At 37.2% G+C, this 15,971-nt stretch overlaps 4 gene segments (V, D, J or C); 2 read left to right on the top strand and 2 right to left on the bottom strand.

Moving 5' to 3' along the window:
* Positions 1-3,633: 3,633 nt before the first annotated feature.
* LOC131988586 (Ig lambda-2 chain C region-like) lies at positions 3,634-5,237 on the bottom strand. The segment is given in 2 exon segments: positions 3,634-4,202; positions 5,103-5,237. Coding segments are annotated over 2 exon segments (378 nt in total).
* A 582-nt stretch (positions 5,238-5,819) lies between these two features.
* LOC131988382 (Ig kappa chain V region K-25-like) lies at positions 5,820-6,295 on the top strand. The segment is given in 2 exon segments: positions 5,820-5,871; positions 5,964-6,295. Coding segments are annotated over 2 exon segments (384 nt in total).
* A 2,613-nt stretch (positions 6,296-8,908) lies between these two features.
* Positions 8,909-9,486, top strand: LOC131987679 (Ig kappa chain V region 3547-like). The segment is given in 2 exon segments: positions 8,909-8,981; positions 9,137-9,486. Coding segments are annotated over 2 exon segments (360 nt in total).
* A 590-nt stretch (positions 9,487-10,076) lies between these two features.
* On the bottom strand, positions 10,077-11,459 carry LOC131988383 (Ig lambda-3 chain C region-like; the record flags this gene model as incomplete). The annotated part of the segment is given in 2 exon segments: positions 10,077-10,513; positions 11,321-11,459. Coding segments are annotated over 2 exon segments (462 nt in total), but the record flags the coding sequence as incomplete, so codon positions are not given.
* Between the last annotated feature and the right edge of the window lie 4,512 nt (positions 11,460-15,971).

A 15,971-nucleotide genomic window follows, 5' to 3' on the forward strand; every position in this document is an offset into this window, starting at 1 on the left:
AATATCTGTCGTGCTTCCCTGCACATCAGGGGCTTTTAAGGCCCCAAGTCTTCTGTCAACTAATACATGATTGAATTATTTTCTCTCAAACACACATATACATCCATAATGAAGATGCTGCTGGTTTTCCTGCTGACAGTGGCAGTCCACATTCAGGGTGAGATTCTGATTGATTTGACTGAACATCAAGTGCCAGCTTTTAGTTAGTTTGGTTTTTACGTTGGAACTGTCCTTTATATAATAAATACAGTAGTAATGTTTTATCTTCTTGCAGGATGGCTGCAGGAGACTCTGACATGCACCACTGCTCACCTTCACAGTCCCTGAAACACAACCTTACAGAAACCTGATGAAGTTCAGCCCAGTCAAATGTGGAGTGAAACTCAGATATTCATGTCCCTGAGAGTCAGATTCTGTTCCTCTTTACAGCTCCAGATGTTCACTTATCACACAGTCTTCTTCACTAAGTTAAAAAAAAAAAAGGTTCTGCAACCTGAAATGAATGCAGAAGACATTTCTCTTCTCTTTAAACACTGAATCTAAAGAACACTATGTGACATAAGCTACTGTGTTGCACATTATGAGCAAACAGGTTTTGCATTATGCATTGTAGATGTATTTCTGAGGTGTGCTATATTACAAGTCTCGATTCCAAAAAAATGAGATGCTTAGTAAAACATAAATCAGACAGAATGTGATAAATTCTTTTTCCTTTATGGACATATATTCAATTAAGGAAACTAGAAGATGTTACCTTTCAAATCAAGTCTCATAAATGTAAAAACTGTTATAAACTTTGGCTCAGATTTAATTTTTTGATCCTAACCCTTCCCCTGTTCCTAAACCTGCAGCTTTAAGAGATTAAAGCTGATAACCTTTCAAAGGTCAGAGTAAACTCTGAATTCTGAATTTGATACATTCTGTGTTAATTTACATTTTAATCAGCATCCCAGCTTCTTTGGAATCAGAGTTGTGTATCATGTCAAACTAAAACCAAGACTCAGAGAGTCGACCTTAACAGACAGCATGTTACATTTGTCACCTGTTGTGATTCAGCTGCATGTTGTGTTTCTACCTGTGGTCTTGAAAACTAGCAGGGAAGTCAAAGTGAATCAAACTGTGTAAGATGATATTAGAAAAGTTTTCAGATGAGCTTTAAAGGCTCAAATGATACTCAAGATATGATGAACTGTTGCTTTTCTTGTCTCACAAAAACAGCTGTGATTTCAGGGTTTGGTGTGTCAAGGAACCTGAACAGAGACAGGGGGGAGTGATCCAAATAAAACAGGAAACACAAGACATGGAACATGAATGCAAAATAAAATACTAAACAGACAGTTTATGGAGGCAAAGTCTATAGTATAGCCTGAAATATATTTATGTTATTAGGAACAGGCCTCAACAAATTCCAGAGCTTTAAGATAAAGAGAGCAGAGAGCAGAGAAATCATTTCCATAGAGAGGAGGCTTTGCATGGTCAGCTGATCCTCCAGTGAACTGAGAAGGTTTATAGTCCTGTGAGTTCAACACTGCAGGACTCAGATCTGTCAGTCAACACAGCAGAAACCACAACCACCATGACTCTCATCACCATCCTCATCTGGACGCTGGCCTGCTGCTGCTTCAAAGGTCAGGATTATTTTAAATATAAGATAAGGACATATTGTAATTAGATTTCTAATACAACACCATAGATAAATTAATTATTTAATATAACGCATGACTCTGAAGTGAATTAAAGTCATCTTTTCCCTCTTTCCCTGCAGGATCTAACAGTCAACTGACTGTGACTCAACCTCTCGTAGTAACAAGTCCTCTGGGATCATCAGTCACTTTGACCTGTGAAACAAATCCAGAAGTTATGACATGGACTGATGGATCCAACAGAGTACATTGGTATCAGCAAAAATCTGGAGAAGCTCCCAAGTTAGTTATGAAAAACAGTAAAAATCCTGAAAGTGAGTTTTCTTCTCGATTCTCTGGCAGAGGAAACGGAGCAAACTCTGCTTTGACCATCAGTGGCTTTCAGACTGAAGATGAGGCAGTTTATTACTGTCAGAGATACGATGAAATAAACAGTGCTGTAGTGTTCACACAGTGATTTGTCGTCGTACAAAAACCTCCCTCAGTCAGACTGCAGAGACACTGAGCTGTTACAGCAGGAACCGACTGCAGCTGCTGAAGAGGAAGAGACTCTGACACAGACCACTGAACACAGAGCTGACAGTCACCTCTACAAGCACTAACTACATATTCGTGATAATATATTTATTTAAAAATGCTTTAAAATCTAATGTCACCATGCAATGAAGCCCTTACCCACTGTCTTCCAAGGGGATATACAGTACTGTGCAAAAGTCTGAGGCAGGTGTGATGCTGATGTGGTAAAGGGTGGTCACATTAAATATTGATATGATTTAGATTTTTCTTCTGTTCACTCACTTTGCATTTTAAATTTTTTATGCAGTGATAAAAATAAACTATTAACATTTTTTTGAAAGCATTCTTATTCCACAGTGTTTTTTCACACCTGCCGAAATTTTTTCCACAGTACTTTATGTTTTCTTTATACATGTCTTTTAATACATTTCCATTATAACAGAAGCCACTTAATGTAATGAATAAATAGGCCTGACTGTTAATATTACTATTATTACTGAATATTAAGACAGAAATAACAAGGAAAGTGTATAACAGAAGAAAGACTAGTCAATAATTATAATAAAAAAATAGGAAAAATATATTAACAAGCTGTATGTTTGTCTTTTGATATTTGCCATCATCAAAATAATTGCAACAGGGGACCAATGCTGTGTGGAGGTCCCTGGTATGGAAAAGTTAGTGAACCCTGATCTAACCCATCATGTTCTGTACTGTCTAACATAAACAGAAAAAAGTTGCCTGATCACACATTCGCTCAATTAATGTTAATTTTGCACCATAAAAAAATACAAATTGTTAAATATTCTTTCCTTTTTTTACAATAATATTTAATTGTATGTTAACCCTATAAAGCCTGAACCACTAAATAATTGCCAGAAAATTCTTTTTTTAAACTGGAGTGTTTCTTGAACCTGCTGACAGGTATTTTAAAAAATATATATAAAAAAATAGGGATATATGATTCTAATTTGTATAATATTTGATACATCAGTTCTTTTTCTGCAATTTGTTGCTCACAGTTTGTTTTTCTTGAACTAACAAAAACATATAAAACCCAACATTTTTAACCTTTTAAGGCTTTACTTTCTTTTAACATTTTCCTCAAACATGCAAAATATGTTTTTCCATATAACACAACATCGTACATCTGCTGATATGAAGTTTTCACGCAGCAATGACTGATCCACCAGTGGAACCTGCATATACATTTTTGCTATATCTTGTATTTTTGTGCAATTTGTTGCTCTTTTTTTTCTTCTTCAACACATGTGTACATCAGGTTTTTCAGGAAAAAAATATCACACTGATGTATAGGTCTCAAAAACTTGTGTATCAAATATGATACACTTGGCTTTATAGGGTTAATTCAATCAAATATACAGAGAGAGGAGCATCAGTTGAACTCATATAACCATTTAATTTCTCACCACTCTTCATAAAAGACCAAACACTTCATCATGTTATTATTCAATGAAAGCTTTATTAGCAAAAACACGAGTCATCAACATGACAGTCATGAAGCACAGTCACATCTAGCTGCTGAGCTCCTCACATTACTCTCTAAGTTGTTGTTGTCCAACACTTTACAGCTGTTGTTCTCTGCCACACAAAGCTTTAGTTTCCTCTACAAACATTCAAACTCCTATTGATGAGAGCAGCAGGTGTGTTCCTCCTGCTCCCCACACACAGAGCTGCTGTCCTGGGCTTCAGCCAGCCCCTCTAGCCCTCACACTGGCTCCTGCGGAGGGAGCGGGTCTGGCTGTGGCCATGATGGAGGACCCTGCAGGAGAACAGCTCTCCTTCCATCCAGCGCTCCTGGCTCAGGCTCAGGGTGCTGCTGCTGCTGTAGCGTCCGCTCTTCTCCTCCTCGGAGCTGCTCAGGACCCCCTCTGTCACCTCTGTAGCGTCCACCTCCCAGCTCACCACGGCTCCCTGAGGAGAGTAGCCGCTCAGCAGGCAGACCAGCGTGGCCGAGGCCCCAGAGAGCCGCTCAGAGGAGGGGGGGAAGCAGAGAGACTGAGGGCCTGAGCATGGGGCCAGCTGGAGGGGAGAGCAGAGACACACAAGGAGCAGATGAACTTGACTGGAGGACAGACAGCTCAACATGAGACACTTATGAGACATGACAGAGGTCAACACTACTGTGGATGAACTGTGTGCATGATACTGAGATCAGACAGAGGAGAGGAGCCCAGACATGGGAGGAAATGAGGCTTTAACACAGAAAACTACATCATCAAACTTGATGTCATTTAAAGTCATCAATCTTCTTCTGTGGCACTCATCATAAATCACTAATGATTAGACAACATATTGCAACCTGACTAATTTATGAATGTAGCTGAAATATTTAAGAACAAATCTTTGAATTAATTTTTTAATGTCTGTTTCAAAATGTGGCAGTAAATAACTTTTTTTATTGAAAAAAATGTAACATCTGTATCCAGTGAAAGACTTTGTCATCTGTGAGTTTCACTTCCTTTTCACCACTTTAAACTAACGAACTGTGAAGGCAAACTGCAGCGATACTGGATCTACATATAAACTCACTCGTTTGTTTTAAAGGCATTTTAGATTTAATTTAACAACTGTTTGAATGTAAAAGTTTAAAAAGCCGAATAAAATATGTTGTTTGTTTAGCAATAAAATGTTTCTCAGATAAAATGCACAATCATATTTTGTAGAACACAAATTTAATTGAAAATAAATATTATCAAAATTAAAGATATTTTCTATATAATAAGCAATGAAATTTTTTAGATTATGACAAGTTAAATCTTTCTTCATAATGATAATGACAAACTGAAATCAGTGAAGCCAAATAATAAAAAATATCAACTACAAATAAATTATACAAATTAATTTCAGGTTTTATCACATTTTGTTGTTACAACTAGCATCATTTTTAAGTCGTAGAAATTAAAAATCTCTGGTACTTACAGTGAATGATGAGTTTGGTTCCTCCACCAAAAGTGTACCACAGTGATACAAACTCATTAAGCGGCCGTACAAAAACCTCCTGCACTGTGAACAAACATCTATCCTCTGAAAACATGCTGTTTTTTTGATGAAACTACAAAATTTGAAATGATTTAATGAACATAATGTTTAACTCATGTGACTTGAAATTACTGACAAAATTAAAGATCAATTTTTCATCATTATTGTAACTTTTACAGTTGAGACAAAAAAACAAACCCATAAAAATGTATATTCCAGTTTATTTAATATCAGTTTTATGACTGCAAACAAAAACATGTTCAAACATGTTTACATTTAAAATGAAATGAGAAAAAACATTAAAAAGTTTTAAAAAAAGTAGTTTCTCATCCCCTATATGTAAATATAGAAAAATATTTACATCATACCAACCACAGTGGACACAAACTGATTCCTAAATCCTCAACTGCACTTCTAATATCAATATTTTCTTGTGTTCCATTAAGATGATAGATGGTGTAAATCCAAGCAGTATTCCTCCTGATTTAGTGTCCCACGTTGGCTTCAGTCTGTTGAGAGCAGAGAAATCATTTCCATAGAGAGGAGGCTTTGCATGGTCAGCTGATCCTCCAGTGAACTGAGAAGGTTTATAGTCCTGTGAGTTCAACACTGCAGGACTCAGATCTGTCAGTCAACACAGCAGAAACCACAACCACCATGACTCTCATCACCATCCTCATCTGGACGCTGGCCTGCTGCTGTTTTACAGGTTCATTCACTCAGCAACATTTCAAACATGATGTGCTGCCTTTTCTCTCATTGATTTCTGCTGATAAATGAAGGATTTGTTTGTGTCTGCAGGATGCAGCGGTCAGGTGACTGTGACTCAGCCTGCAGTAAAGACATCTGCTCCAGGATCCCCTGTCACTATCGACTGTAAGACCAGCCAGGATCCTTACAGAGATGGTCATGGATATCGGCTGTCCTGGTACCAGCAGAAATCTGGACAGACTCCAAAGCTTCTAATAAAATTAGTGAGCACACGTGTATCAGGAACAGCAGCTCGGTTTAGTGGCAGTGGAAGCAGCTCTGACTTCACTTTGACCATCAGTGGAGTTCAGACTGAAGATGCAGCAGTTTATTACTGTCAGAGTGCACACTACATAAACAGTGTTTGGTCGTCCACACAGTGATTTGTCGTCGTACAAAAACCTCCCTCAGTCAGACTGCAGAGACACTGAGCTGTTACAGCAGGAACCGACTGCAGCTGCTGAAGAGGAAGAGACTCTGACACAGACCACTGAACACAGAGCTGACAGTCACCTCTACAAGCACTAATAACTTTATATTAATAAATAGACATATATTATGATTTATCCAAGTCATTTAGCTAAAACATATTTCATGGAGAAAATCTTCAATCATTCTATGATTCTCAGCACATTTCCATCATGAAGCACATTTAGTATCTCACGTTCTTCTTCAGTATTTTTCAGTTTTCAATGGAAAAGACAATCAAATAAATATCATCATCGCTTCATAACCAAATATGATTTTCGAAAGATGATCATCTGTCTCACGTTACAAAAACATTTTTTGTGAAAACTCTCCACACTGAGATGTCTCTTATTGTGAAAAGCCTGTCTTGAATGCACCAATCAAACTGAACCAGGATCAGTTTGTTTCATCAAGAAAGAAAGAAAGAAAGAAAGTAAGAAAGAAAGAAAGAAAGAAAGAAAGAAAGAAAGAAAGAAACTTCATCAATCTGTCTGACAGATTCAGTGTTTTACTCAAAATCCTGATCCTCTTGATTGACAGCACAAGTGTTCAATGGTCTGATGGTTGTGTTATAATAATTTGATTATTCTCTATTGTTAAAATGATTTGATTACTCTGCTTCTTTTTTGTGTCTCTCTTTTGTCTCTGTTGTCTGTCTCTGTGTGGTGAAGGTCACTATGCATGCATAATTAACTAAACCTTGGGTGTACTATCTATCTCTATGCATTTATATATTAATCAGGCAATATGATTTTGATACAATGATTATGTTTGTGTGTTAATGTTGGTTTAGAAAACTGTGATTACTTTAATTACATATATTCCATTTGCTTAAACTGATTAAGATTATATAATCACAAAGAATATATTTTATGTTTCATATTTTTTAGACTTTAGAATAACATGAAGACATTTGAAAAATAAGTGGCTCCAAATTATATCTGTAAGACATAACAAGGCAGGAGGTTTTGTTGAATGTTCTGAAGAAGAGGCCAGGTCAGGACTTGATGTGCCGGGCATCAGAAGATTGTCGCCCGGTGACATGACGTGTCCCTGTATTGATTAAAACTGATGAATCAACGGATCAAGAAGGCGGAACTTCCTGGAAGAAATCTACTTTCGTGATTAGTAAACATTGTTAGTATTTAATGGGTTCGAGGGCGAGAGACGGGGTTCAGATTTCACAAACTGAAACCCGTCTGTGTGTATCAGGGACATGTAGAGTGAACCCAGGGATCTCTGTAAAATATTGCACATTTCTTGACGTATTGTAATAAAATTATGTTAAACTGAGAACTTGAACGTCTCCTGCTCATCATTCCCCATCAACGATCTGTGCAGAGAAAATAGGTGAGGATTTTCGGTTGGTGTCAGATTATTCAATTTCAAGATTTCCTCAAGCTATTTTTCTAACAGTTGGTTCAACCCTCAGAGGACTGTTTCATAAAGATGTCTCTTATTGTGAAAAGCCTTTCTTGAATTTCGTAAAAATAAAACTGAACCAGGATCAGTTTGTTTCATCCAGACCAAAGTTCTCAGAGTGACATGTTTGGTTCTTCTTTTAGCACAAAGAGTAAAAACACTTTATGAACTACTTACTAACTTGTGAAGTGACTCGTATCTCAGCTGAAATGTATCAGAGCTGCAGAGGAGTTTTAACGTGTCAGCAGCTGCTGATGGAGGTCACACTGAGGTTCAGGAAACACTTGATGACATTAAACTTAAGATATTTTGGACCAAAAACTGAATAATATCATTTATTTACCCATAAACAGAACTTTGGAGTTAACCACTTAATTGAATTAAAAATGAAAATCCCTTTAATTGGTTATGAGCCTTCAAAGAAACCTTAAACTGTGCAGATAATTCATTAAAACCCTTGAATAGAGAGACAGGATTGGCTCACATTAAAAGCCTGAAAAATATTTTTGAGATTTTAAAAAACAACATTAAATGAAGACATAATGAAGCATGGGAAGTTTCCCAGCATGTAGGGCAGCCTGTGTGGACCTGCATCATGTTTTCTCCACTGGAAGGCTGAACTACAGGACACTTTATTATATTTTATCTGCCACAGGAGCATCCAAGAGGAGTTTTGTTAAAACTTGTTGTGACCCACCTGAGTCCACCAGTGTCACAGCTGAAGCATCTCTGATTAACAGATTGATGTCCTGATCCTGATTAAAGTGAAGGAGCCAATACAAAATCAATCTCATGTCAGTATGAAGTTGTTGTGAACCTGGACAGCCAGCAGAGGGCAGCCTGCATCTATTTATGAGCACAAAGGCCTTTTGGGAAACTTTGTTCAGACAGAAACAGCAGAGAGACGAGGAACAGAAAGTCAAAAGTTTCTCCATGTTCTTCATCAGTCCACAGGGAGATGTAGCCTCTACTTACTCCACCTCATCTCTCCCTTTCTGTTTCACAAGGACAGCTGGCCACTAAAGTATGTTTGCATGATTTGATGCTTCACTGCTCCTCAGAGTTTTAAGTTCTTCTGTCACACAGAGTCTGAACTGTTTTCATGCACTCACACTGAAAACTGCATCAGGATGATGTTTCCAGTGACTCTGATTGTCATGTTGGGTTTTCTGACTCAGGGTGAGAGACTGAAAATGGATCAGACATTTTAGGAGAATTTCTTGTGTGGTGCAGTTTCTGTTTTCATCTTTCTGCTTTTATCATTTAAACTGCTGTCACATGTTGTTGGTGTTCAAACATTTCTTCTCAAGGTCACATTTCATTTCTCATTTCAGAGTCTTCTGCCAACAACTTTCTGACTCAGACTGACAAATCCAAGTCTGTTAGTCTCGGAGGGACTGTGACCATCAGCGCCACAGGGAGTTCAAATATTGGTTCGCGTCTCAGTTGGTACCTTCAGAAACCTGGACAGGCTCCCAAACTTCTTATATATTCTGCATCAACTCTAAACTCAGGAACCCCGTCTCGATTCAGTGGCAGCAGATCTGGTTCTCAGTACACTTTAACCATCAGTGGTGTTCAGGATGAAGATGTTGGAGATTATTACTGTCTAGGTGTTCATAGTGCTGATGCGTTCACACAGTGATTTGTAGCCGTACAAAAACCTCCCTCAGTGTGACTGAAGTGAAACGGCCTGCTGCAGGTGCAGAGGGTTGGTGAAGAGACTGTGATGAGGATAACTGGTCCAGTGAACACAACACAAGAGTCATCAAGCAGAACCACAAAGAATCTAAATAAAACTGAAACACACTCACACACGATCTCCCACATACAGTTTTAAACTTATATTCTTGTCAGTTTATTCAGTCTCTTTATGAGTAGGCTGGGAAAGTTAAATTCATGCTACACTACAGCCACTGATATTAAATATGTTTAAACGTTTCTCTAAAAATAGTTTCATAAAACAATCTAAAATGACAACAGACCAAAGAGAAAAATCCTGTCTCCTGTACTATCAGCTTTAATATAATATCAGGTATGATACTGAGATGATCAAGAAGTTATTTTTCATCATGAATATATTATAAAAGAAACACAAAGACACTGACTCATTATAATCCACAGTTTTATTCAGTGATAGTTTAATGTTCATGCCACATTTCTGATGAATGAATCGTTTCTCTTGGACTAAAACCGATAAAGTTGATTTTAACGATGATAAAGAAGAACATGCAGAAGATCAGTATGAGAAAGCAACATGCACACTTAAACACTGAGCAGAGAGCTGTGAAACGTGCAGAAATATGTGAAGAGAGGAGATCTGTAGCTTGATGAAGATCTCTATGAAAGAAGCAGCATCATTTCCAGACAGGAAGTGTTGCTGAAGCTCTACTCTGAGCAGCGCTCAGGGTCCAGGCTTTGAGTGACAGGGCTCTGTCCATTCAGACTGGCCTCACAGCTCACTGAGCCCGCCTTCCTCCACTGGTCTGCAGGGAGGATCAGGGTGCTGCTCCAGCTGTAGTGGCCGTCCCTCCCCAGGGCCTCCAGGCTGTGTGACTCCCCTGAGGAGAGGCTGCTGCCCCCCACCTTCCAGCCCAGCCTCCAGGCTGAGGGGAAGCCCCCGCTGGCCAGACACACCAGTGTGGCACTGCCCTGCTGCAGCTGCTCTCTGGAGGGGGGGAGGACGCTCAGGGTGGGCCGCACCACACCCACTGGAGGAGAGAGAGGGGGGAGAAAAGACAGAGGAATGAGAGTGAAGGCTTGGTGAGAAAGAAACATCACATTCTGCTCATTTCTTACATTTCATCAAATCAAACACAAGAAGTCATAAATCACTCAGTATCACACCATCAGACACAGGATTCAAGTGGAAATGCAACTAAAAAGGTTGATTGATAATGATTATTGATGACATCTTCACATGTCTTTCATAATGTGTGACAGAGAATAACTGCTCCCTGTGATGATTTTCTTCTGTTTAAACTGACAGAGCTGAAACTCTCATGTGAATACAGTTAAAACCTTTGTCATCTGTCTCTTTCACTTCCTTTTCACTACATGTCAAATGAACCGTGAACACAAAGAGAAGCTGCTTTTACTGATAAAATCATCTTTGTTTTCAACATGAATCCCCGTTATAAATTTAATTAAATTAATTATTTGATATTTTCAAAATTAAAAAAAATTATAATACATATTTTTATGATATGAAGTAATAAACAAACATTTTTTTTCCTTTTTAAACACATTCAAGGAGGTACAAATTCAAAGTTAGTAATAAAAATATAGCTTTAAAATATTTATATATATTTCCTGTATATTAAAATGTAATTTTACATGCAATACTGAATGAATACTAATCTCTGCAAAGCTTCTTCTCAGTTTGTGAGATCAGTTTGATAAAACAACAAAAAATATCAACAACATAAAACACTGAACTTGATCACATTTCATTAAATACTTGATTAAAAAGTTATAGTATCTGTTTGTTGTATGAAATAAAAATCTCTGGTACTTACAGTCAACGATGAGTTTGGTTCCTCCACCAAAAGTGTACCACAGTGATACAAACTCATTAAGCGGCCGTACAAAAACCTCCTGCACTGAGAACAAACATCTATCCTCTGAAAACACTCTGTTTTTATCATAAAACTGCAAAAATTAAACTGATTTAATGTACAAAACATTTTAATTTATGTGGCTTGAAATTTCATACAAAATAAAAGATCATTTTCATCATTATTGTAACTTTTTAGTTGAGACATAAAAACAAACCCGTAAAATAGTTATATATTCTAATTTATTTTATATCAGTTGTAAGACTGCAAACAAGAACATGTTCAAACAAATGTTTAAATTTAAATTTGAATGAGAAAAACCTTTAAAAAGTGAAAAATCAGTTTCTCATCCCCTATAGGTAAATATAGAACAATAAATATTGACATCATACCAACCACAGTGGACACAAACTGATTCCTAAATCCTCAACTGCACTTCTAATATCAATATTTTCTTGTGTTCCATTAAGATGATAGATGGTGTAAATCCAAGCAGTATTCCTCCTGATTTAGTGTCCCACGTTGGCTTCAGTCTGTTGAGAGCAGAGAAATCATTTCCATAGAGAGGAGGCTTTGCATGGTCAGCTGATCCTCCAGTGAACTGAGAAGGTTTATAGTCCTGTGAGTTCAACACTGCAGGACTCAGATCTGTCAGTCAACACAGCAGAAACCACAACCACCATGACTCTCATCACCATCCTCATCTGGACGCTGGCCTGCTGCTGTTTTACAGGTTCATTCACTCAGCAACATTTCAAACATGATGTGCTGCCTTTTCTCTCATTGATTTCTGCTGATAAATGAAGGATTTGTTTGTGTCTGCAGGATGCAGCGGTCAGGTGACTGTGACTCAGCCTGCAGTAAAGACATCTGCTCCAGGATCCACTGTCACTATCAGCTGTAAGACCAGCCAGGCTGTTTACAGAGATGGTAATGGATATTATATGCACTGGTATCAACAGAAATCTGGACAGACTCCAAAGCTTCTAATAAAATTAGTGAGCACACGTGAATCAGGAACAGCAGCTCGGTTTAGTGGCAGTGGAAGCAGCTCTGACTTCACTTTGACCATCAGTGGAGTTCAGACTGAAGATGCAGCAGTTTATTACTGTTTTATGTCCCACGACACAAGTGGCAATGGTGTGTTGACACAGTGATTTGTCGTCGTACAAAAACCTCCCTCAGTCAGACTGCAGAGACACTGAGCTGTTACAGCAGGAACCGACTGCAGCTGCTGAAGAGGAAGAGACTCTGACACAGACCACTGAACACAGAGCTGACAGTCACCTCTACAAGCACTAATAACTTTATATTTTAATAAATATACTCATTTATGATTTATTAAAGCAATTAAGCTTAAGCCTTTTGATGTAGAAACTTGAATCATTCTATGATTCTCAGCACATTTCAATCATGAAGCAAACTTAGTTTTTCTTCATATTTTCTCATTTTCATTTGAATGGAAAAGGCAAAGAAACAATCATTTCCTAGTAATCAAAGATTATCAAAACATAGCCGTATCTATGAAGTTCCCAAAAACAATATTTTTAGTTAAAAGTCTCTATCAAAAAAAAAGATAAGATGAGACTTTAATTTTCCCACTTTGTGAAAATTCATACAGATATATACATAAAAAATAAAATTAACACATTATTAATATACATAAACATACAAACACTACATACACATTATATACATATGATACATACACAGCTGCTGTTGAGCATTATTGTCAATATTGCATATATCTGTATATATATATATATATATATATGTAAAGGAATTTGTGAAGTGACATGGTGATATGATCAGTGCTACATGATGTAAAGAAGAGAAGAGAGTGTAAGAGCTGCTGTAACTAGCTGACACTCACACTCAAGATGTTCCATCTTGAAATACTATTTTTATAACAATTAAATCCTTTAAAAAGAGTAAAATCAGTTGAAGTTATCATACCAGTTAATTTCTGAACTCTGTCCACAGTTTAAAACTATGTGGTAAGCTGAAAAATGGAAATTTGCAAGTTTCAATCATGATTGTGTTTAATAAAGAGTCCTGATAGATTAACTGGCAGAGATAATGATTCTGGAGGTTGAAAGTTCACATCCCACCAATGCACATTCATTTTAGTTTTTTTTTTGTCTATTTGTTTTTTCTTCTTTCTCATTTCTACCCTCAGAGGACTGTTTCATAAAGATGTCTCTTATTGTGAAAGGCCTGTATTGAATGCACCAAACAAACTGAACCAGGATCAGTCTGTTTATCAAGACCAAAGTTCTCAGAGTGACATGTTTGGTTCTTCTTTTAGCACAAAGAGTAAAAACACTTTATAAACTTGAACTGAACTACAGGACACTTTATTATATTTTATCTGCCACAGGAGCATCCACATCACATAAGCTTTTTGTGATTTACTGCAAGCAAAACAATACAAATAGTTATTTTTTATAACCTGGACACAAAAAAAGATCAAGTGCAGGTTTTGCAAATTTAATCTAAGAAGGTTTGATTCTTCTTGGTTCTGTTTTATTTTGCTCAATAAGATTTCTGATACCCTGCCCTAATAATGACAACAAGGTGACACAAAACAACCACAAAGAGACACAAAACTACAAACTCCTTCTTGATGCTGGGTTATCTTGGTCAATAAAGATATTTATACCCAGAACAAATAATGACCACAGGGTGCTACAAAACTACTACAAAGAAACATAAAACAACCAGAAAGAGACAAAGTGACATAAAGAAACCACAAAGAGATACAATGCAACCTTACAGAAGCCCAAAGACCATAAAGAGACTCAAAACTATGAAGTCATATTTGGTGTTGGGTTATCTTGGTCAATAAAGATATTAATGCACATTTCTAATAATGACCACAAGGGGATACAAAACAACTTCAAACATTCACAAAACCACTTCAAAGAGAAATAAAGTGACCACAAAGAGACACAAAACACCATAAAGAGAATCAAAACTACATTAAAGAGACAAAAAGCCCTGCAGAGTTCTACAACCACAAAGAGAGCTCCAGATGTTCACTTATCACACAGTCTTCTTCACTGACTAAAAATAAATTAATGCAGCGCCCGAAATGAATGCAGAAGACATTTCTCTTCTCTTTAAACACTGAATCTAAAGAACACTATGTGACATAAGCTACTGTGTTGCACATTATGAGCAAACAGGTAGTGCATTATGCATTGTAGATGTATTTCTGAGGTGTTCTATATTACAAGTCCTGATTCAAAAAACATTGGGATGCTTAGTAAAATATAAATCAGACAGAATGTCATAAATTCTTTATCCTTTGTGAAATATATTCAATTAAGGAAACTAGATGTTACCTTTGAAATCAAGTCTCATAAATGTATAAATTGTTATAAACTTTGGCTCAGATTTAATTTTTTGATCCTAACCCTTCCCCTGTTCCTAAACCTGCAGCTTTAAGATATTAAAGCTGATAACCTTTCATGCTGGTAAAAGTAAACTGAATTCTGAATTTGATACATTCTGTGTTAATTTACATTTTACACAGCGTCCCAGCTTCTTTGGAATCAGAGTTGTTTATCATGTCAAACTAAAATCAAGACTCAGAGAGTCGACCTTAACAGACAGCATGTTACATTTGTCACCTGTTGTGATTCAGCTGCATGTTGTGTTTCTACCTGTGGTCTTGAAAACTAGCAGGGAAGTCAAAGTGTATCAAACTGTGCTAGATGATATTAGAAAAGTTTTCAGATGAGCTTTAAAGGCCCAAATGATACTCAAGATATGATGAACTGTTGCTTTTCTTGTCTCACAAAAACAGCTGTGATTTCAGGGTTTGGGGTGTCAAGGAACCTGAACAGAGACAGGGGGGAGTGATCCAAATAAAACAGGAAACACAAGACATGGAACATGAAGGCAAAATAAAATACTAAACAGAGAGTTTATGGAGGCAAAGTCTATAGTATAGCCTGAAATATATTTATGTTATTAGGAACAGGCCTCAACAAATTCCAGAGCTTTAAGATAAAGAGAGCAGAGAGCAGAGAAATCATTTCCATAGAGAGGAGGCTTTGCATGGTCAGCTGATCCTCCAGTGAACTGAGAAGGTTTATAGTCCTGTGAGTTCAACACTGCAGGACTCAGATCTGTCAGTCAACACAGCAGAAACCACAACCACCATGACTCTCATCACCATCCTCATCTGGACGCTGGCCTGCTGCTGCTTCAAAGGTCAGGATTATTTTAAATATAAGATAAGGACATATTGTAATTCGATTTCTAATACAACACCATAGATAAATTAATTATTTAATATAACACATGACTCTGAAGTGAATTAAAGTCATCTTTTCCCTCTTTCCCTGCAGGATCTAACAGTCAACTGACTGTGACTCAACCTCTCGTAGTAACAAGTCCTCTGGGATCATCAGTCACTTTGACCTGTGAAACAAACCCAGAAGTTAAGTCATGGTCTGATGGATCCAACAGAGTACATTGGTATCAGCAGAAACCTGGAGAAGCTCCCAAGTTAGTTATGAAAAACAGTAAAAATCCTGAAAGTGAGTTTTCTTCTCGATTCTCTGGCAGAGGAAACGGAGCAAACTCTGCTTTGACCATCAGT

This window comes from Centropristis striata, chromosome 16 (assembly GCF_030273125.1).
Source record: "Centropristis striata isolate RG_2023a ecotype Rhode Island chromosome 16, C.striata_1.0, whole genome shotgun sequence".
NCBI lineage: Eukaryota > Metazoa > Chordata > Actinopteri > Perciformes > Serranidae > Centropristis > Centropristis striata.